Source organism: Paroedura picta, chromosome 1 (genome assembly GCF_049243985.1).
Source record: "Paroedura picta isolate Pp20150507F chromosome 1, Ppicta_v3.0, whole genome shotgun sequence".
In the NCBI taxonomy this organism is placed as follows: domain Eukaryota; kingdom Metazoa; phylum Chordata; class Lepidosauria; order Squamata; family Gekkonidae; genus Paroedura; species Paroedura picta.
The window spans coordinates 114,314,406-114,334,693 of NC_135369.1; the positions used below are offsets into that span (position 1 = coordinate 114,314,406).

Below are 20,288 nucleotides of genomic sequence, written 5' to 3' on the forward strand. Positions count from 1 at the left end.
CTTTACAATTACACAGCTTTTAATTGTGTGCTTATATTGGAGGGAAGGGTCCACTTAACATAACCCCCATTGAGGAGTATAACCTGGTGACTACAGGCAGTGTTGTTGTTATTGTTAGGTGCGAAGTCGTGTCCGACCCATCGCGACACCATGGACAATGATCCTTCAGGCCTTCCTGTCCTCTACCATTCCCTGGAGTCCATTTAAGTTTGCACCTACTGCTTCAGTGACTCCATCCAGCCACCTCATTCTCTGTTGTCCCCTTCTTCTTTTGCCCTCGATCGCTCCCAGCATTAGGCTCTTCTCCAGGGAGTCCTTCCTTCTCATGAGGTGGCCAAAGTATTTGAGTTTCATCTTCAGGATCTGGCCTTCTAAAGAGCAGTCAGGGCTGATCTCCTCTAGGACTGACCGGTTTGTTCGCCTGGCAGTCCAAGGGACTCGCAAGAATCTTCTCCAGCACCAGAGTTCAAAAGCCTCAATTCTTTGACGATCAGGCCTTCCTTATGGTCCAACTTTCGCAGCCATACATTGCAACTGAGAAGACCATAGCCTTGACTAAACACACTTTTGTTGGCAGGGTGATGTCTCTGCTTTTTAGGATGCTGTCTAGATTTGCCATAGCTTTCCTCCCTAAGAGCAAGCGTCTTTTAATTTCTTTGCTGCGGTCCCCATCTGCAGTGATCTTGGAGCCCAGGAAAATAAAATCTGTCACTATCTCCATTTCTTCTGCATCTATTCGCCAGGAATTGAGAGGGCTGGATGTCATGATCTTTGTTTACTTGATGTTGAGTTTCAAGCCAACTTTTGCACTCTCCTCCTTCACCCGCATCAAGAGGCACTTTAGTTCCTCTTCACTTTCTGCCATTAGAGTGGTATCATCTGCATATCTAAGGTTGTTGATATTTCTCCCTGCAATCTTGATCCCAATTTGTGACTCCTCTAATCCCGCCTTTCTCATGATGTGCTCTGCATACAAGTTAAATAGGCAAGGCGACAGTATACAGCCTTGCCGAACTCCTTTCTCAATTTTGAACCAATCAGTGATTCCATGTTCAGTTCTCACTGTTGCTTCTTGACCTGCATATAAATTTCTCAAGAGACAAATAAGATGCTCTGGTATTCCCATCTCTTTAAGAACTTGCCACAATTTGTTGTGTTTCACACAATCAAAGGCTTTAGCATAGTCAATGAAGCAGAAGTAGATGTTCTTCTGGAACTCCCTAGCTTTCTCCATGATCCAGCGTATGTTGGCAATTTGATCTCTAGTTCCTCTGCCTCTTTGAAATCCTGCCTGTACTTCTGGAAGTTCTCGGTCCACATATTGCTGGAGCCTAGCTTGTAGGATCTTGAGCATAACTTTGCTAGCTTGAGAAATGAGTGCAATGGTGCGGTAGTTTGAACATTCTTTGGCATTGCCCTTCTTTGGGATTGGAATGTAAACTGACCTTTTCCAATCCTGTGGCCATTGTTGAGTTTTCCAAATTTGCTGGCATATTGAGTGTAGCACTTTTACTGCATCGTCCTTTAAGATTTTGAATAGTTCAACTGGAATGCTATCACCACCACTAGTTTTATTGTTGCTCAGACTTCCTAAGGCCCATTTGACTTCACATTCCAGGATGTCTGGCTCCAGGTCCGTAACTACCCCATTGTGGTCATCAGGGATGTTAAGCTCGCTCTTGTATAGATCTTCTGTATAATTTTGCCACCTTTGTTTAATCTCTTCTGCTTCTGTGATATGATTTAGTTCATACCTGAGTGGCCTAGTGCTTTTCCCTACTTTCTTCAATTTAAGCCTAAATTTTTCAACAAGAAGCTGATGATCTGATGAACCACAATCAGCTCCTGGTCTTGTTTTTATTGACTGTATAGAACTTCTCCATCTTTGGCTGCAGAGCACATAGTCAATCTGATTTCTGTGTTGACCGTCTGGTGATGTCCCTGTGTAGAGTCGTCTCTTGGGTTGTTGGAAAAGAGTGTTTGCTATGACCATTGTATTCTCTTGACAAAATTCCACCAGCCTGTGGCCTGCTTCATTTTGTACTCCAAGGCCAAACTTGCCTGTTATCCCGGTTATCTTTTGGCTTCCTACTTTAGCATTCCAATCCCCCATGATGATAAGCACATCATTTTTTGGCGTTGCTTCTAGAAGGTGTTGTAGGGCTTTATAGAACTGGTCAACTTCATCCTCTTCAGCAGCAGCAGGGCATAGACATGGATTACTGTGATGTTGAATGGTTTGCCTCAGATTCAAACTGAGATCATTCTGTTATTTTGGGGATTATACATATTCAGTTCCCATCACATATTAGTCCTAACCTAGAAGTTATTGCCGTCTTTCTTAACAAAGTAATTGTTGATACATTGTTGTTGTTGTTATGTGCGAAGTCGTGTCCGACCCATCGCGACCCCATGGACAATGATCCTCCAGGCCTTCCTGTCCTCTACCATTCCCCGGAGTCCATTTAAGTTTGCACCTACTGCTTCAGTGACTCCATCCAGCCACCTCATTCTCTGTCGTCCCCTTCTTCTTTTGCCCTTCTTTTGCCCTTCTTTTGTTGATACATATGAGAGTATAATCTATTATGAGAGTATAATCTATTATGAGAGTATAATCTATTATTATCTTAAGTAATATAAAGTCAGTTCCCTTCGTATGTTGGCCCTAACCTAAGAGTTACTGCTGTCTTTCCCACAAAAAGCCAAGTAAATGCTCCATCACATTCTTCAGGTGGTCGCAGAAGATGGAATTGTGCTCTTTTCCATGATGTATCTGCTAGCAGGTCTTGAAGTAGAATCATAGAATCATAGAATCATAGAGTTGGAAGGGGCCATCTAGTCCAACCCCCTGCTCAACGCAGGATTAGCCCTAAGCATCCTAAAGCAGCCAAGAAAAGTGTGTATCCAACCTTTGCTTGAAGACTTCCAGTGAGGGGGCGCTCACCACCTCCTTAGGCAGCCTATTCCACTGCTGAACGACTCTGACTGAGAAAAACTTTTTCCTGATATCTAGCCTATATCGTTGTACTTGAAGTTTAAACCCATTACTGCGTGTCCTTTCCTCTGCAGCCAGCAGAAACAGCATCCTGCCCTCCAAGTGACAACCTTTCAAATACTTAAAGAGGGCTATCATGTCCCCTCTCAACCTCCTTTTCTCCAGGCTGAACATTCCATGAAGTATTTGTGTTTCTTGATCTACCAAACTCAGCGGTATCGCCTGATGGTTTCTGTGTAGAGTATTTCTAGCAGCCTTGCTGTCAGGGCCAAAAATGTCTCTTGGTTGTTTCTTGCGTGCAGTCGCCCTTGAATAGACTCTGTATACTTTATCAATCCGAATCTCTTCCTCCTCTAAGGAGTCTTCCGGGCTTTTTGTGATTTCCTTCCTTAGATCTGTTTTCCCAAATTCTTCTGAGACATCTTTAATTTTAATGCTCCTAGCTTTGAGTTCTACTTCCAGAGTTCTCTCCCACTCCTGTTGTTTAACTTCCAGACATTGGATTCTTGTTTGGTGTGTTGCCAGCTGATTTGTGTTTTCATCAGCTGTTTTCTTCAAACCGTCGATTCTGTCTGAGAGCTCTTTCCTGGTATCTTGAATTTCATTTTCAATCTTTTTGACTACTTTCAGTATCTCTAAGTTGCCTTTGTTTAACAAATAAAACATCTGTGCGTTTGTTAGATTTTCCATTTCTGTGTACAGTATGCAGTAACAGCGTCTTGCGAGAATTCGAGTGATCAGACGTTATCAGTTTAAAAAATCTCCGTATTCTGTCAGGAACTTTCCTTGAGCTCTCATTAACAAATTCTCAAGTTCTTTCTTTGTCAGTTTTAACGAGTGTATTTAGCTGGCTTGCACTCCCGTCCGATGAAAGAATTCTCTTGTAAATTGGTTAGGGGGGAAGGGGGGGGGCTGATGCCTGGCTTTGAAGAAGAGAAAATCAAACAGAAAACTCACAGTCTTTGCGTTCCTCAGACTTCTGCTCTTTTCAAGCTGAAGAAAAAAGATGCCATTCCCGGTTCCTGGAGCAACCGGTGAGCGAGATTCGAGAATCTTGCTCAGGTCCGCCAGGTGCTTCTGCTCCTGGCCCTCTGCCTGACTTGGGAGCCCGTTACGGAACAGGCTAGCACGGCACCATCTTCAGTCGTCTCTCATTTGTCATACAATGTTGTAGTCTGATATTCAGGCCCTTTATGTTTTGAACTTACCAATGTGTAAACCATAAAATACATTTTTATTTTGATATCCCTGTTAGTTGTCCCCTTCTTTTTTTGCACTCAATCATTAGGCCCTTCTCTAGGGAGTCCTTCCTTCTCATGAGGTGGCCAAAGTATTTGAGTTTCATCTTCAGGATCTGGCCATCTAAGGAGCAGTCAGGGCTCAACACTGAGAATGTATGGTATATATCCATAGACAGGTTTTACTATGGTCCTGATTTTTACCGATAGTGTTCTATATTAAAGAAAATAGCTATCATTGAGAAATACCTTTTATGTCCATGCTATATTTCCAATATTAAAAGGTAAAGGTATCCCCTGTGCAAGCACCGAGTCATATCTGACCCTTGGGGTGACGCCCTCTAGCGTTTTCATGACAGACTCAATACGGGGTGGTTTGCCTTCCCCAGTCATTACCGTTTACCCCCCAGCAAGCTGGGTACTCATTTTACCGACCGCGGAAGGATGGAAGGCTGAGTCAACCTTGAGCCGGCTGCTGGGATCGAACTCCTAGCCTCATGGGCAAAGCTTTCAGACGGCTGCCTTACCACTCTGCGCCACAAGAGGCTCTCCATTTCCAATATTATAGTGCAATAAATAGATATCCTGCTTTTCTACCACAAGACCTTCAAGGTGTTTTCCATCATTATACAAAAGACCATTTCTACTATTTTTGTGTGTGTGTATATCATTGCCTTCACTATAGGTCATGGTTCTGCTGTAGCTCATCAGTCCTGATACCTGACAACTTGTCATCATTTGGTAAGCAGTTAAAGAGAACTCGAAGCATTCTTTTCTGAGCCTTAGGTGATTTGTTGTTAGGTGCATCACGACCCCATGGACAATGATCCTCCAGACCTTCCTGTCCTCTACCATTCCCCGGAGTCCATTTAAGTTTGCACCTACTGCTTCAGTTACTCCATCCAGCCACCTCATTCTCTGTCGTCCCCTTCTTCTTTTGCCCTCAATCGCTCCCAGCATTAGGCTCTTCTCCAGGGAATCCTTCCTTCTCATGAGGTGGCCAAAGTATTTGAGTTTCATCTTCAGGATCTGGCCTTCTAAGGAGCAGTCAGGGCTGATCTCCTCTAGGACTGACCGGTTTGTTCGCCTGGCAGTCCAAGGGACTCGCAAGAGTCTTCTTCAGCACCAGAGTTCAAAAGCCTCAATTCTTTGACGCTCGGCCTTCCTTATGGTCCAACTTTCACAGCCTTACATTGCAACTTAGAAGACCATAGCCTTGACCAGACACACTTTAGTTGGCAGGGTGATGTTTCTGCTTTTTAGGATGCTGTCTTGATTTGCCATAGCTTTCCTCCCCAGAAGCAAGCGTCTTTTAATTTCTTTGCTGCAGTCCCCATCTGCAGTGATCTTGGAGCCCAGGAAAATAAAATCTGTCACTACCTCAATTTCTTCCCCATCTTCCCCATCTATTTGCCAGGAATACTTGTTAGTAGTTCCAGCATATTTTGGGTTGAGTTTGTTTTTTCTTTTTCCTTTGTTTATTATCATGGAAAGACCATTTTCTAAAAGAAATATTGCCTTTTCATTGAGAATCACTCTGTGTAGTTCCATAGCATGGAATGAACACACTTGTGCTCTTCTCAACACAATCATATATAAATTACATTTCTGGCACTACTAATAAATATCACTACATCCAATATTCCATATGTATTTTTGGAGTCAAATTTTGTTAGTTGTCCTAAGGGATTCAATTCATAATGCATTCAACAGTCAATCTTCAATAGAAAAGCTATTAGAATTATTCTTGTAGAAGTTCAAGGTTTTATATATCCAGAATTTGCACTCAATAAATCCAGTCACATGACAGACAATCAATAACCCACTTAGTAAAAATTTATGTATTTAATACTGAGTACTAGAGGGTGACGTAAAAGAAATTGTGTATGTGGAGGGGCGGGGAGGCTGTCCTCCCACCAATCTTTGTTTTTCCCTTCCATCCTGCTTTCTCCTTCTTGTGCTGCCTTAACATTAGTGCCCATGCTGCAAAGGCAACTCAAAATATGGGGGAGACATAGGGGAGAAACATGGGGGAGGGGTTACCCCAATTTGGGGCTTAAGGGAGAAAATTACATTACCCTGCATATCTGTGGGTTCGCTGGATAGATTTTGCCATCAGTATAGGAAAAGTACTTCAAAATTGGATGTAGTTATTATCTGTAGAGTGTATTATATGCCAGGTTAATTTCACCAGGCTATAACTGCATAGTTATAGCAAGACCAAAACCTAGAAGAATAATATTTGGCTGAACCTACCATATTTATTTATATTCGCAAGTGGAAAATCTCAGAATGACTGAGTTATCTGTTTCACTTAATATTTCTGGTAAGGCGTTGGAGGAGGAGTGTGTCTAATGACTTAAGTGCCACTCAGCGATTAACACCCACTTAGGGTAGCTGTCCTGCCTCTGAGTGCCTCCTCTCCAACCAGCTTGCCTATCTGTCCAGCGGCCAGCCAGTCGTCTTCTATCCCCCACCCCTGACCACCCCCTACTCCTTCCACTTCCCTGAGGCTTGGAGGCTGCAGATCCCTGCTGCGTGAGAGCTGCCCCTGCGGATGAGTTCCCTAACAGCTGCCTGAAGCCTTTTCAGGTCCTGGGGTGAGGTGGGAGGCCGTCTGCAGAGTTCTTCACCCCCCCCCCCAATCTAGCACCGCTGTATTCCTGAATGCAACAGGCTTGGCCCCTAGTATTAAAATAAAAAGATAAGTAATTGCTAACAGCCATCAGTGATCTCTGTGGTTCAATAGCTGTGGGAATCAAATCTTCCATTACTACTGGCCCAACCCTCAAAACAAATCAAATAGTCAAAAAGGGTTAATTAAGCAAACTTCAAACTACTTATAATTAAAAAGACCTTAAAATTATTTTTAGATATCCATAAATTACATATACACTATAAAAACTGTATACTCATGCAGTTATGCATATATAGAGAGCAATTTTTATAGTGCATATATAATTTATTAATAATTAAAACTCACTTTATATATTTTATTATATATATGTGTAGTTAGTAATCAAACCACTGACTCCCACTAAATTTCTAAATATTTATGAAAGAAACAGCACTACACAAAAGTAAAGAATGATTGTGTGGGTATTTTGTACTCACGCAGCAGTGGTTTGCACATCATGCCAGCTTTTGCTAAAATTCTGTTTCAGTTCATTCATCAAGTTGATACCAAGCTTTTGTTTTATTTCCACAAGATGCTTCTCTTTGGCTACTAACACTTGTCGTAAAGTTGCGATTTCATCCTCTAGCTGAAGAGAATTAAACAACAGCAGCATTATTTTCAAGCATTACTTTAATCTCAGATGTAATAAATTAGTTTGGGGGATCCAAGGTTTGTATGTTGCATTATCAGGCTTCCTCACTCTTACTCTTATACACAAACTGAAAATGCTCATTAGATACATACTGTGAAGGGTCCTTCTCTCCTGAGGTTATGGGGGACATTTTGATGGGTGATTTCGAGAACATTATAAAGGATGCAGGAACAAACTTTTCCTCTACTTCCTGTCTCCTGTTGTGCACATCACCCAAAGCTCAGTCTTCTTCCCACACTTTCAGAGATAGCATTTAGATGGCTATCTGTTCCCTTTTTTAATAACTGCTTGCTCAAGGTGTTTTTTTCCACCTATTCTCTTACCTTTCTAATTACCCATCAAGTCAGGGGAAGAACTCACTGCTTTCACAGCAAACCATAATTTTGTGTTTTTATCTGAAACAAACATCATAATTTGCTTCGAAACTAAGATTAAATTGTGACTTGGAATCCTGGCTCGCAAAAAAGAGAACCAACTCCATCCCACCCTTTTATTACTTTCATCTTGTCCTCATCCTTGCATCCTCCTGTCTCCATCTCCCACTTCCCTTCTCTACATCATCCTTGGTATTTTGTCATACTGCTACAGGATAAATTGCCTCAGTAACAGGAAACACTACAGTTTAATGAAAGCTGAATCACAATACAGCAAAATACTTCAGCATGTATTTAATTGCTATGTGTTTTTGGAGAACCTAGACTGATGAATATAAAACTGTGAATTACAAATATTTATGGTATAGATACAGCAAATTACTTTGGATTATAATTTTGAAACTACCTATCACTGAATGAGGGACTGGTTACAAAATTCTTAGACATCTGCATGTCATCATTATCTCTCTTAACTTTGCTCCAACACAAAGGGCTCACAGAATCACTTATTTAAACAGTTATATTCTAACCTCAAATCTCTGCTTAGAAGCTATGTAACTTTTTTTATGTCTCCATTTTTAATACCAAAGACTTCCTGTACCAATACATAATGATAGTGATAGGATGGAACATTCCAACAACTAATCCCATGCAATCTCATAAAACACGGAAATAAGCTGCCATCGTGTCTGGGTGATGGATAAAGTGGCAAGATTATGTGCAGCTACTAGAGCCTATTGTGAATTCTATATTAATCTAATGGACTGTACTTGCTAATTTTAATGAAAATTATGTAACTTTTAAAATATTTCTGTTATTATATTAAGTTCTGAGTTGGTCTTAGAAATAAATAATTCATTAATTGAACTGTTGTGCTTTGATTCCCTGGTATGAATGTCAAAGTATTAAAGTTGTTGCACCTCCCAAGATCAATTTGCTAATGCTAATTTACATAAAGTATGTTACATAAAGTATGATTTAGGACTGGTTGAGCATTAGACAGTCACAAAAGCAAATAGGAAAAATGAAAATAAGATCTAAAATGGCTATCTTTTAAACTTAATAATTAAATTTTCTGGGATCAGTATGGGGTGTTCTGACCTTTTTTTTTTTTGACATTTATTGTCCATAGTGACCCATCTCTAAAGAGATTCGTGCACAACTATGCCCATTGCCAGGTTAATGCTGAACAGATGATTTGGGAGTTTTAGTAAGCAGGATCCCCCCTTAAGGGAAACAATATAGATCTATTTCCAGACAGAACAAGACAACAGAAGAGACTGAGGAAGATTCAGGCTGGCTAAAAAAAAGTGGTGTCTACAATAAAAGTATCAAATTTAAGACAAAATTTTAAGTTCAGTGTCACTTCAAAGACTAAGAACATTTATTCCAATATGAGCTTTTGTGAACCACTACTCGCTTCTACAGATACATCAAGCTCTAATTCATTAAAGCTCATGCTGGAACAAATGTTAGTATTTAAGGAGTCACTGGACTTCAGTTTTATCTTGCTGCTTTAGTCAAACATAGCTCTCACTCTGGAATTACAATTACAGACAGTCTTCACTTAACTATTTATGTGAAGTAGAACATGATGGGGAGGAGCTGAGATAACAGTGTTTAGACATACTTTTAAACAAGGGTATTTTCCCACCCTCACTGTGAGAAAGAAATTAGTCCTAGATTGAGGAATAAATATATTTTTCAGTTATCCTCTATTACTGCAACTATTTTACTTGAAATATTGTACAGTTAATTCTGAGTTTCAGAATGCACTTGTGTTCAGAAAATTGAGAAGTATATTAGCATTAATTGATCTTGAACAGAAATATTTTTCTTTGAATTATTGTTAACCATGGTGATTAGTTAGGCATCTTAAAAGTATATTTCCTCATGGAACCCGGCAGAATGTAACAGTTATATAAAAGACGAAACTCTCTTCGGAAGTTGTAAGTACACATTTTTTATAATGTTCCCTTTAATGTGTTCAAAGATATACAGGAATCCTGATACTTACAGTGAAAGTGGTCGATTTTTTAAGACATAAGAATAGCGAAATACAACGGACATATATAATGGCAGAAGGCGGTTAGAGAGTCCATAACCAGGAATATTCAAAGGCTTCTTAAAATGGAATGTGATCATTCTAAAGATTTAGTGCAATACCATATGGAGATATTTTCAAAGGAACCAAGTACCACTAGGAAAACAACTTGCTTTGGAGTCATAGCAGCTACTTTAAGCCACACAAATACATCAGAAACCCAGAAACTCTCAAAATTCTAAAAATTTCAAGTATTTCTAGATACAAATCCCTAATTATTTCCTTTGAACAATGTAATTATAAAGCATGTGAATGCTATAAACAACTTAGATCTTTTGATCTCAACTGACCTAGATTTTATGACTGCTGAGGCTACAATTTGTATTTTAATAGCTTTTTTGAGGATGAAGCTCCTAACCTCTATTTACAAGATGTGAAAAGAACTCCAGGATGAAGACACGCACAATTAAAATGAAAAATTACTTGTGCCTGACTTATATTATTTTCTCAAAAATGAAAGAGAGCTTAAGAGGAGGAACACGTATAAGGTTATTTTCAATAAAAACAGTGTATTTTAAATTCAGTTTGAAATGAATATGCTTAATAGTATATTGAACACACCCGCACCCTAATCACTTCCAAGGAGCATAGTGGAAAACACAGTTTTTCCTCAATTTATCCTGCTAATGACTTCTGCGGAAGTCCAAATTATGGAAGCAAAACAGAGTTTGTAGGTATGTGGGAAACCTCTACAAGGAAGGCTCTGCAGAGGAAGGCAATCACGTATTGTGATAGTGTCACCATAAGTCAATTGTAACCTATGTACATACATAGCAGTGTTTGAGAGGAAGCATGAAATTTACCCATGGCTACTTAACACACATTCTGGCTAATCAAAGTACAACAAGAAAAATAATATAAAAAATTACAGTTTTCTTTCAACATATTGAAGTTTGGCTAACTCACATAGACAACATTTTACACAAGGATTGGCAAATCATTATGGTGTCAAAATATTATGTTACACATTCATAAGTGTGGAAATTGCTCCATTCACTTTTTCCAGCAACTGCATTTATGTACGTGCTCAAGTGGTATCATACTGAACATATATAGCAGCAGCTTTAGTTTTTTCTTTAAAAAATCAGGAAACCAAAACACATTACCTTGGCTAGTTCAGCTTTTAACTCTTCTCGTTCTTCTTCAGAAAGTGTGTTGGTAAAATCAATATCAGTGACGATATCTTCATCTGCCTCTTGCAATGCCTGTCTTTCCAAAAGACCTTTGGAAACAAGAAAGAATGAGCAAAATGTCAAGGAGTTTCTCCCGTTGGTATAATACCAACATAAAAATGAAAGAAGCTGGAGATGCATAATTCTTCTGGAATAGCTAAAAGTATGAAGATCTCTATGCTTCTATAATTCTTGAAAACATTTTATCTTCATGTGATTAGTTGGGATCTTAAATTTTAAAAAGTTTATTAATTAACGGTCCTATTTTGAAGGGTCTAGGCTCAATCCCTGCCATTTTTATTTAAAATAAGATCAGGAAGTTGGGAAAGACCTCATTTTTGATGTGTAGTCCCGACCAAGGGAGCACACCAGAACAGGCGGGGGGAGGGGGCTGCTGGAGGAGGCTGATGCTGCGGCCAAGGTGGCGGCTGTACAACGTCCGAGGGCTGAGGCAGCAGTTGTGAAGCCTCCATGGGTAGAGATGGCGGCCGCACAGCTCTAAGGACTGAGGTGGTAGATGCTCAGCCTCTGATAGCCAAGGCAGTGGCCATAAAGCCTCTAAGGGCTGAGGTGGTAACCACACAGCCTCTGTGGAGTAAGGCAAAGGCTGCACTGCCTCTGTGGGCTGGGGTGGTAGCCATGCCCTTTGAGGGCTGAGGCAGTGGCCACACCCCTTTTGAGGGCCTCTGCAGTGGCTGTACAGCCTCTGTGGTCCAGGGAGGTATATAGAGGGCTTTTAAAGTTAATACCCTCTTATGAAGCATTCTTTCTCTTTTAGAATGAGTGAAATGCTTTTAAAGACAAGATGGGCAAGCTGTAGACAAATACAGCGCTTAAATCCAAGATCCATTTCATTATGGGAACATGCAGTGCTTTCATTGCTCCTCAGCTGTTACATGCCTTCTGTTGTCATTTTGACCTTACTATTCTCTTGTGGTCAACCTTTTCGGCTCTTCTTCAAACCACTGTAGCACATATACATACCCACAGATTGGGTAGCTTATTGGCCTAATGGTAACACAGGAAGGAGAGTGCTTGCACTCAAAAGCTCACACCTGGAATAAATCTTTGTTGGTTTTAAAGATGCTCCTGGACTCTGATTTCACAGGAGGCAACAGTTTGCAGTTTTCTTTCAAGTACTGAGTATATCGGCAATTTTGCTTGCAAATGTATCTGTAAACCGCTCCGCGCTATTAAATAAAAGGGTAAGGGCTAAGTGGGAGGAGAGTGTGCGGGTGCTGTCCGGGATAAAAACTTGGAGGAGCGAATCAGGAGCCGCAAAGCAGCAGGAATTCCGCCACGGCCTGCTCGCACCCACCACGGCCCTGCTGCCCGCGAGGCCCCCAAGCCCTGGCCGCGCCACTGTCGACGCGCGGAGTCAATGGAGACCACATCCAACGACCCTGACCCATGTAAGTATGACTCGGCTACACGGGCCCAGGTCACCAGAGGCTTTACGTCTAGTTTATAATATTTAAGTTCCATCTATACATCAAATCATGTAATTTTATACAGTAAATAAGTTATGAATTATGCATTTTATATTGTTAAAGCTATAACAGAAGTTTAGGTTTCAAAGGACAGTAAACTTTACATACATTTCAGTTTTTCTCATTTTTTTCTGGAAAAAATGGTGTTGGGAGAAATTTTTCCATATGGCTTCAACATTTCTGAAAAGTTTACATCTTTAGAGGAAAGCTACTCAACAGATGAAAATAAAACAAAACTCAGGCCTACCACTAACCTTCTACATCCTTTAATATGACTGATTGGGGTTTGTAGCTGGCTAGACTGTACAGTTTAAGCAGGAGTAACCTGTGTGCCAGGGCTAGCCACAACAGAGCTTTATAAAAACTCATCCAGTGCAGCCTTTCTCAACTTTTTTACCATTGGGAAACATCTGAAACATTCTTCAGACTTCAAGAAACCCCAGAATTGGTGTGATTTTGCAGAATATGGTATATACTATGTACACACCCACCCAGGCGCACTCCCCTTTCCGCCACCGGCCCATCACTGGTCATTTTGGGAAGGATGGGTGGGTTAATATGACCGTATATGGTCATATCACACAATAAATACTTAACAAATTTTTAAAAGTATATACAGAATTAATGAACTCCCACCTAGTTAGGAAACCCCTACAGGGCCATCAAAAAGCCCTGGTCTAGTGCTATATATTTTGACCAGAATCCTTTCATACACATTGAACTTCTACAACTGCCATAGACTGCGTCCACATTTTGTTTCCTTTCCTCTTAAAACTCATGCTATACCTAACCTCTTAACTCCCTTATAGTACTGTGTTTCTATTTAAAACCTGCCAAGAGAGAAAGGGAATATTATCTGAAAATAGAACACTGAATTTGTTCTATACCCAGATTCTTTGAAGCTTCCAAACATGCTGCTAAGCAACAAGCAGTTCTGATCCCAAATCCTGCCATCTGTGTATATATTTACTGCCTTGACCACAGGTCTTAAAAATTAAATCACCAAGTATAGCATATCACCAACTTACTAATCATTACAGTATTAATACATCTATATCCATAAAAGAATAGGCTGATTTCCATATCAGATTGACAAACATTTACCAAAACATAATTAGATAAAAATCTCCTTTTTCTGTCATTAGTTTAATCATTCTGACAAACAGAAACTCTGTTTCCTATTGTCTGGACCAATGGTCAAGTCAAACTAAACCCTGAGTCTAATGCTTGGGCCGCTAAAAATTGAGCAATAAAAGAGAAAATTCTGGTTCTAGTACTAACCTTCAAGGCCTTATGCAGTGCATGCCCTGCATATCTGAAAAAGCCAATCAACTGAGGGTCCCTGGCCCCGAGGAAGTATGCCTGTCCTCAACCAGAGCCAGGGCCTTCTCAACCCTGGCTCCTGTCTGGTGGAATGAGCTTCTAGGAGAGATCAGGACCCTTACTTTTGCCAGGCTTATAGTTGAGGCCAGAAGTACATAAAAACAGCTGACCAGGCCTCCCTTCCCCCATCCTCTACCACCTCCTTATATTATTGTACCACCTGCAGGCAGAATTTAATAATTTCAGTGCTGATAATTTGATATTTTGATTTTTGTTCATTTAAATATTACATTAATATTTCACAGTTTTTATCTGTAAAGGTAAAGGTATCCCCTGTGCAAGCACCGATTCATGTCTGACCCTTGAGGTGACGCCCTCTAGCGTTTTCATGGCAGACTCAATACAGGATGGTTTGCCACTGCCTTTCCCAGTCATTACCGTTTACCCCCCAGCAAGCTGAGTCAACCTTGAGCCGGCTGCTGGGATCGAACTCCCAGCCCCGTGGGCAGAGTTTTCAGACTGCATTTCTGCTGCCTTACCACTCTGTGCCACAAGAGGCTCTGTTTTTATCTGTAATCAATGTCAAATTCTGTTGTACTGGAGTCGACTGAAGATGGCGCCGTAATTGCTGGACTTCTATCCAGCTCTTAAGCCATGCCGAGGGTCAGGAGCATCTGCACCTGGCTGACCTGAGCAGATACGCAAATCTGCTCGCCGGTCGCCCCAGGAACCGGGAACGGCATCCTGAGGGTCCTACAGATCCGTGGGGAGGTAGGGAGACCGAGCTCTCCGGATCAACAGCGGCGTGTGCTCAAGGTCACGATGGCGCCCTTGTCGCAAACAACTTTCTAAGCTTGAAACGACCAGCTGACCCTACATTCTTCCCAGACCATCTTTTACCTGACTGACAGGAGCTGAAGCTTACAACAGTAAGGATTGAAAGCTTTCTGGCTTTTCCTTTTCTTTTCCCACAAGCTCTTCCCCCCCCCCTTCTCAACCAATTTACAAGTGAATTCCCTCTTTCGTTGAGTGAGAGACTCCCAGCTAATTATACCCACTAACCAAACAAAGAGAGAGCTTTGAAGTTTTGTTGGTGAAAGTTCAGTGGGGGAAGCTGATTTGATACGGAGATCGACAAACTGATAATTTGGGATCGCTCGTGCTCCCGCAAGACCCCACGAGACTTTCTGTTTATAGTTTGTGACTGCCTAGAACTATGGAAGAATTAACTAAGACACAGCTTTTCCATTTGTTATGCGAAGGAAACTCAAAGATACTGAAAGCAGTCAATAAGCTGGAAAAGGAAATCCGTGGGATTAAGGGGGAGCGTTTGGACGGAGCCGATGGTCTGGAGAGAGCAGCTGATGACGCAGCTCAGCCAACAATAAATCAAACGAAAATTCAATGTTTGGAAGTTAATCAACAGGAGGGGAAGAGAGCTAGGGATGTAAAAACTCAAAGTACCTTTGAAGAACTTGGGAAAACAGATTTAAGGAAGGAAAACCTGGAAGTCTATTTAGAGCAGGAAGTGATTTGGACCAGCAAAATAAAAAGAGTCTATTCAAAAGCGACTGCACCCAGGAAGCTATCAGGAGATATTTCTGAGCGACCAGAGGAAGAGATCCAGATAGATAAAGTATACAGAGCCTACTCAAAGGCGACTGCAAGCAAGAATCAAGTAAGAGACTTCTTTGGCCCTGACAGAAGGACAATCAGAAACACTCTACTATGGAAAAAAACACAATTTCATTTTCTGCGACCACCTGAAGGATGAGTACAACAATGGAGTATTCTCCTGGTCTCCTGTGGGGAAGACAGCAGCAGTAACTTTTAGGACAGGACCAATATATGAAGGGAACTGACTTTATATCATCTAAGGCAATAATAGAATATATCCTTATAATAGATTATACTCTCATATGTATCAACAACTACTCTGCTAAGAAAGATGGTAATAACTTCTAGATCAGGATCAATATGTGATGGGAACTGAATATGTATGCCAATATGTATGCTAAAAGAGGATGACAAACTATACTTCATAGGTATTAACAAGACGGCAGCAGTAACTCTTAGGTCAGGGCCAATTTATGAAGGGGACTGACCTTATATCATTTAAGATAATAACAGAATATATTCTTATAATAGATCATATTCTCATGTGTATTAACAATCACGTTGCTAAGAAAAATGGTAAAAACTTCTAGATTAGGAATAATATGTGATGGGAACTGAATATGTATGTTAAAAGAGGATGGCAAACCATATCAGCTGGTCGCTTTTTTCTTAATTTTTCTGTAAATGCTTCATATAATAATAAATAATAAAATTATTTTAAAAAATCTGTTGTACTATCATCCCAAGACAGCGAGTCCAAGATGGGTGGTATAAAAATGGAAACATGACTAAATTTCTATAAATAAAAAATCAGCCCCACAAATGCTTAATTTTTAGACACAAGGAATTATCCCACTATTTGTTCTCCAAAGTTCAAAAGTGTATACAGAAAGCATTTGTTCAAACCTAGGTAATCACTCTTCTCAGATATTAAAGTACATTTGGTAAGCAGGTCTCATATTCGTGATTAAATTTTTTCACCTAGAACTAAAGGAATCAACCTTAAGACAGCATTCCAGTTGAACTATTCAAAATCTTAAAAGACGCAGTAAAAGTGCTACACTCAATATGCCAGCAAATTTGGAAAACTCAACAATGGCCAGAGGATTGGAAAAGGTCAGTTTACATTCCAATCCCAAAGAAGGGCAATGCCAAAGAATGTTCAAACTACTGCACCATTGCACTCATTTCTCATGCTAGCAAAGTTATGCTCAACATTTTACAAGTTAGGCTCCAGCAATATGTGGACCGAGAACTTACAGAAGTACAGACAGGATTTCGAAGAGGCAGAGGAACTACAGATCAAATTGCCAACATGCGCTGGATCATGGAGAAAGCTAGGGAGTCCAGAAGAACATCTACTTCTGCTTCATTAACTATGCTAAAGCCTTTGATTGTGTGGAGCACAACAGATTGTAGCAAGTTCTTAAAGAGATGGGAATACCAGAGCATCTTACCAGAGGTATGATGGAAAGGTATGATCTAGTAGGCATCACAGAAACTTGGTGGAATGATTCTCATGAATGGAATGTAATAGTGGATGGATATGAACTGTTCAGAAAAAACAGAATAGATCGAAGAGGTGGAGGAGTGGCACTGTATGTGAGGAAAGGGCTTACCTGTCAGGAAATTCTAGTGAAGGAGAGTATATCTACAGTGGAAAACATCTGGGTGAAAATAAGCGAGGGGAAAACAAACTGTGTGGCGGTTGGTGTCTGCTACCGCCCGCCTGACCAACAAGAGGATGTGGATGCAGCACTTTGTGAGCAGCTTGAGAAAGTATCCAAGCGGCAGGACCTTGTCATCATAGATGACTTCAATTTCCCAGATGTGTGCTGGGAAACAAACTCTGCAAAGCGTCCTCAGTCATGCAACTTTCTGACCTGCCTGGCTGACAATTTCATTTATCAAATGGTAGATGAACCCACAAGAGGTTCAGCCATACTGGACTTAATACTGACCAACATTCAAGAGTTGGTGGATGAGGTGAAGGAGGTGGGGACCCTATGGGGAAGTGACCATGTCTTCATAGAATTCTTTTTTAGATGGAGAGGCAAGGAAGCTTGTAGCCAGACGTGGATGTTGGATTTTTGTAGGGCAAACTTTAATAAACTCAGAGACATGATGAGTGTCATACCATGGGCGAGAATGCTGGAAAAGAAGGGAGCATGTGAAGGGTGGGCACTACTCAAACAAGAGCTATTGCAGGCACAATCAATGACTATCCCAGAAAGACGAAAACACTGCAGGAGCTCTAAGAAGCTTATCTGGATGAACAGTTCAAGAGGAACTAAGAAAGAAAGGGGAAATGTTCAGGAAATGGAGGGAAGGACAGAGCTCTAAAGAAGAGTACCTACAGGTTACTAAGGCACTGTAGATCAATCATCAGAAATGCCAAAGCTGAGAGTGAGCTAAGATTGGCCAGGGAAGCCCACTGTAACAAGAAAAGATTTTTCAGTTATGTGAGGAGCAAACGTAAAGTAAAGGAGGCAACAGGCCCACTGTTGGGTGTGGATGGACAAACTCTAACGGAGGATGCAGAGAAAGCAGAAAGTGCCTATTTTACATCTGTTTTTTCCCACAGGTCAAAGGGTTTAGGCACATCTAGAGATGGCAGTAGCCAAGAGATAGTGTCTGGGTGGCAGGTTGACATGGACAGAGAGGTTGTTGAGAGGCATTTAGCTACACTGGATGAGTTCAAATCCCCTGGGCCGGATGAAATGCACCCGAGAGTGCTCAAAGTACTTTCCGGAGAACTTGCAGAACCCTTATCCATCATCTTCGGGACCTCTTTAAGGACTGGAGATGTCCCGGAGGACTAAACTATAATGTTTATAATGGACACCGGGGAATGGTAGAGGACAGGAAGGCCTGGAGGATCATTGTCCATGGGGTTGCGATAGGTCGGACATGACTTCGCACCTAACAACAACAAATAAAGTTTTTCAAATAATTTTACTTATTAACCTGTTACTTACTAACCTACATTAAGTCATGTAGGACTGCTAATTTGGTGAAACGGGTTTGAGAAAGCCTCCCTTCTCCTTAGAGTGCAAGGTGATCTTAATCAGGCTCTTACAGACATTCAGTTGAATCCTCTCTATCTCCTTAGAACAGCCTTTTTCAACCTTTTTCCCTTTGAGAAACTCCTGAAACATTCTTCAGGCTTCAAGAAAGCCTAGAAATGATGCAATATGCAAAATATGATTGGGAATCATAGCCCACACAGGGCCCCTCTCCTTCCCACCCCCTCCAGGCCCATCACTGGCCATTTTGGGAGAGGTGATTGGGTCAAGATTACCATATGGTCAATATCATCCCATAAATGTTTAACAAATTATATATATATACTAGGGGCAAAGCCCGTTGTATCCAAGAATGCAACGGGCGCTAGAGCTTGGCAGTGAAAAGAGGAAGGGGAGGAGTTGTCCAGTTTGTAAGGGCATGGGGTTGAATGTGTGTGTTGTGTGGGACGTTGTAGTTGTGTGGTGGCAAATGAGGGCATGGGTGTGAGATATGGGTGTGGAATGTTCATTGAGTATGGGAGAGGACTGACCTTTGGGAACTGTGGCATAGTGGTTACAGATGAGCTTTCCAGAGCCATGTCTTCAGATATGTGAAGGGAAAATCAGACTGGAGACTCTTCTTAGGGGAAGATTACATGGCAACCAATTCCCCCCAATTCTGCGTCCCCAATTTCCCTTCTTGTATGAATTAGGCCACAGACACCAAAATGCCCCACTGCCCTAATACACATAGGGTAGTCACAGTACACAGGTGTCTACCCTGTTCCTTCTTTTCCATTTTTTCACTGTTGATAAAATGTTATGTGCCCACATGCTTTTTTCATGGTTGCTCCTTAGAAGAAAAACAGATTTTTGTACCCTGTTGTTTACTACCAAAGGAGTCTCAAAGCGGTTTACAAACACCTTTTCCGTTCATCTCCCCACAATAGTCAACCTGTGAGTTATGTGGGGCTGAGAGGTCTGAGAGAACTGGGAATGGGTCGCAGTGACCCAGCAGGCCTCAGTTGTCTCAAAGCATCTTCCAACCGTCTTCCTATCCCCATAGCAGACTTCCGATGAGGGAGGTGAGGAAGAGAGCCTCACAGGGAAGCTGGCAACCCTAAGAGGAAGACTCTCTGTGCAAAGCAGTCTTGACCTTATAAAGGGGTTTTTATACTGGTTTTTTATTTGCCAGGCCAAGGTTGGAAAAAGTCAAGTCAGTTCCCATGTGTCTCCAGCCATTTACTTGTTCACTATTTACAGTTTCAGACTGTAAATATTTATTTAGATCATCCTGCACTTTCCAGACTCACAGGACTGATGTTGGTCTGCCTGTCTGTGCCCCAGAATACTAACAGTCGCTGGTAAGGGCTGGGCATAGCCCATAGCCCAGGAGGGACACACCTGCACCACTCCCTACCAACTGCAGGCAAAAATGGCTTCTTTGAAGACTGGACTCTGAGGCATTGTACGATTTTGAAGTCCCACCTCCAAACCTCCAGGAATATTTCCAACCCAGGGGTAGCCAACCACCAGGTGGGGCCTGGAGAGCTCCTGGATTACAGCTCACCTGCAGAGTATAAAGATCAGCTCCCCAGGCAAAAAGGGCAACTTTGGACATGGTTGTGGTAGAGAAGAAAC

At 41.4% G+C, this 20,288-nt stretch overlaps 1 protein-coding gene across 2 annotated transcripts in view; it reads right to left on the minus strand.

Moving 5' to 3' along the window:
• TPD52L1 (TPD52 like 1) overlaps window positions 1-20,288 on the minus strand; it is a 53,670-nt gene that overhangs the window by 23,565 nt on the left and 9,817 nt on the right. For both annotated transcript variants that reach the window (XM_077300281.1, XM_077300277.1), the window contains exons 2-3: window positions 11,147-11,262; window positions 7,348-7,496 (exon numbers count right to left, since the gene is read on the minus strand). In XM_077300281.1, coding sequence (XP_077156396.1) covers window positions 7,348-7,496; window positions 11,147-11,262 — 265 coding nt within the window. The remainder of the gene's footprint in view (window positions 1-7,347; window positions 7,497-11,146; window positions 11,263-20,288) is intronic.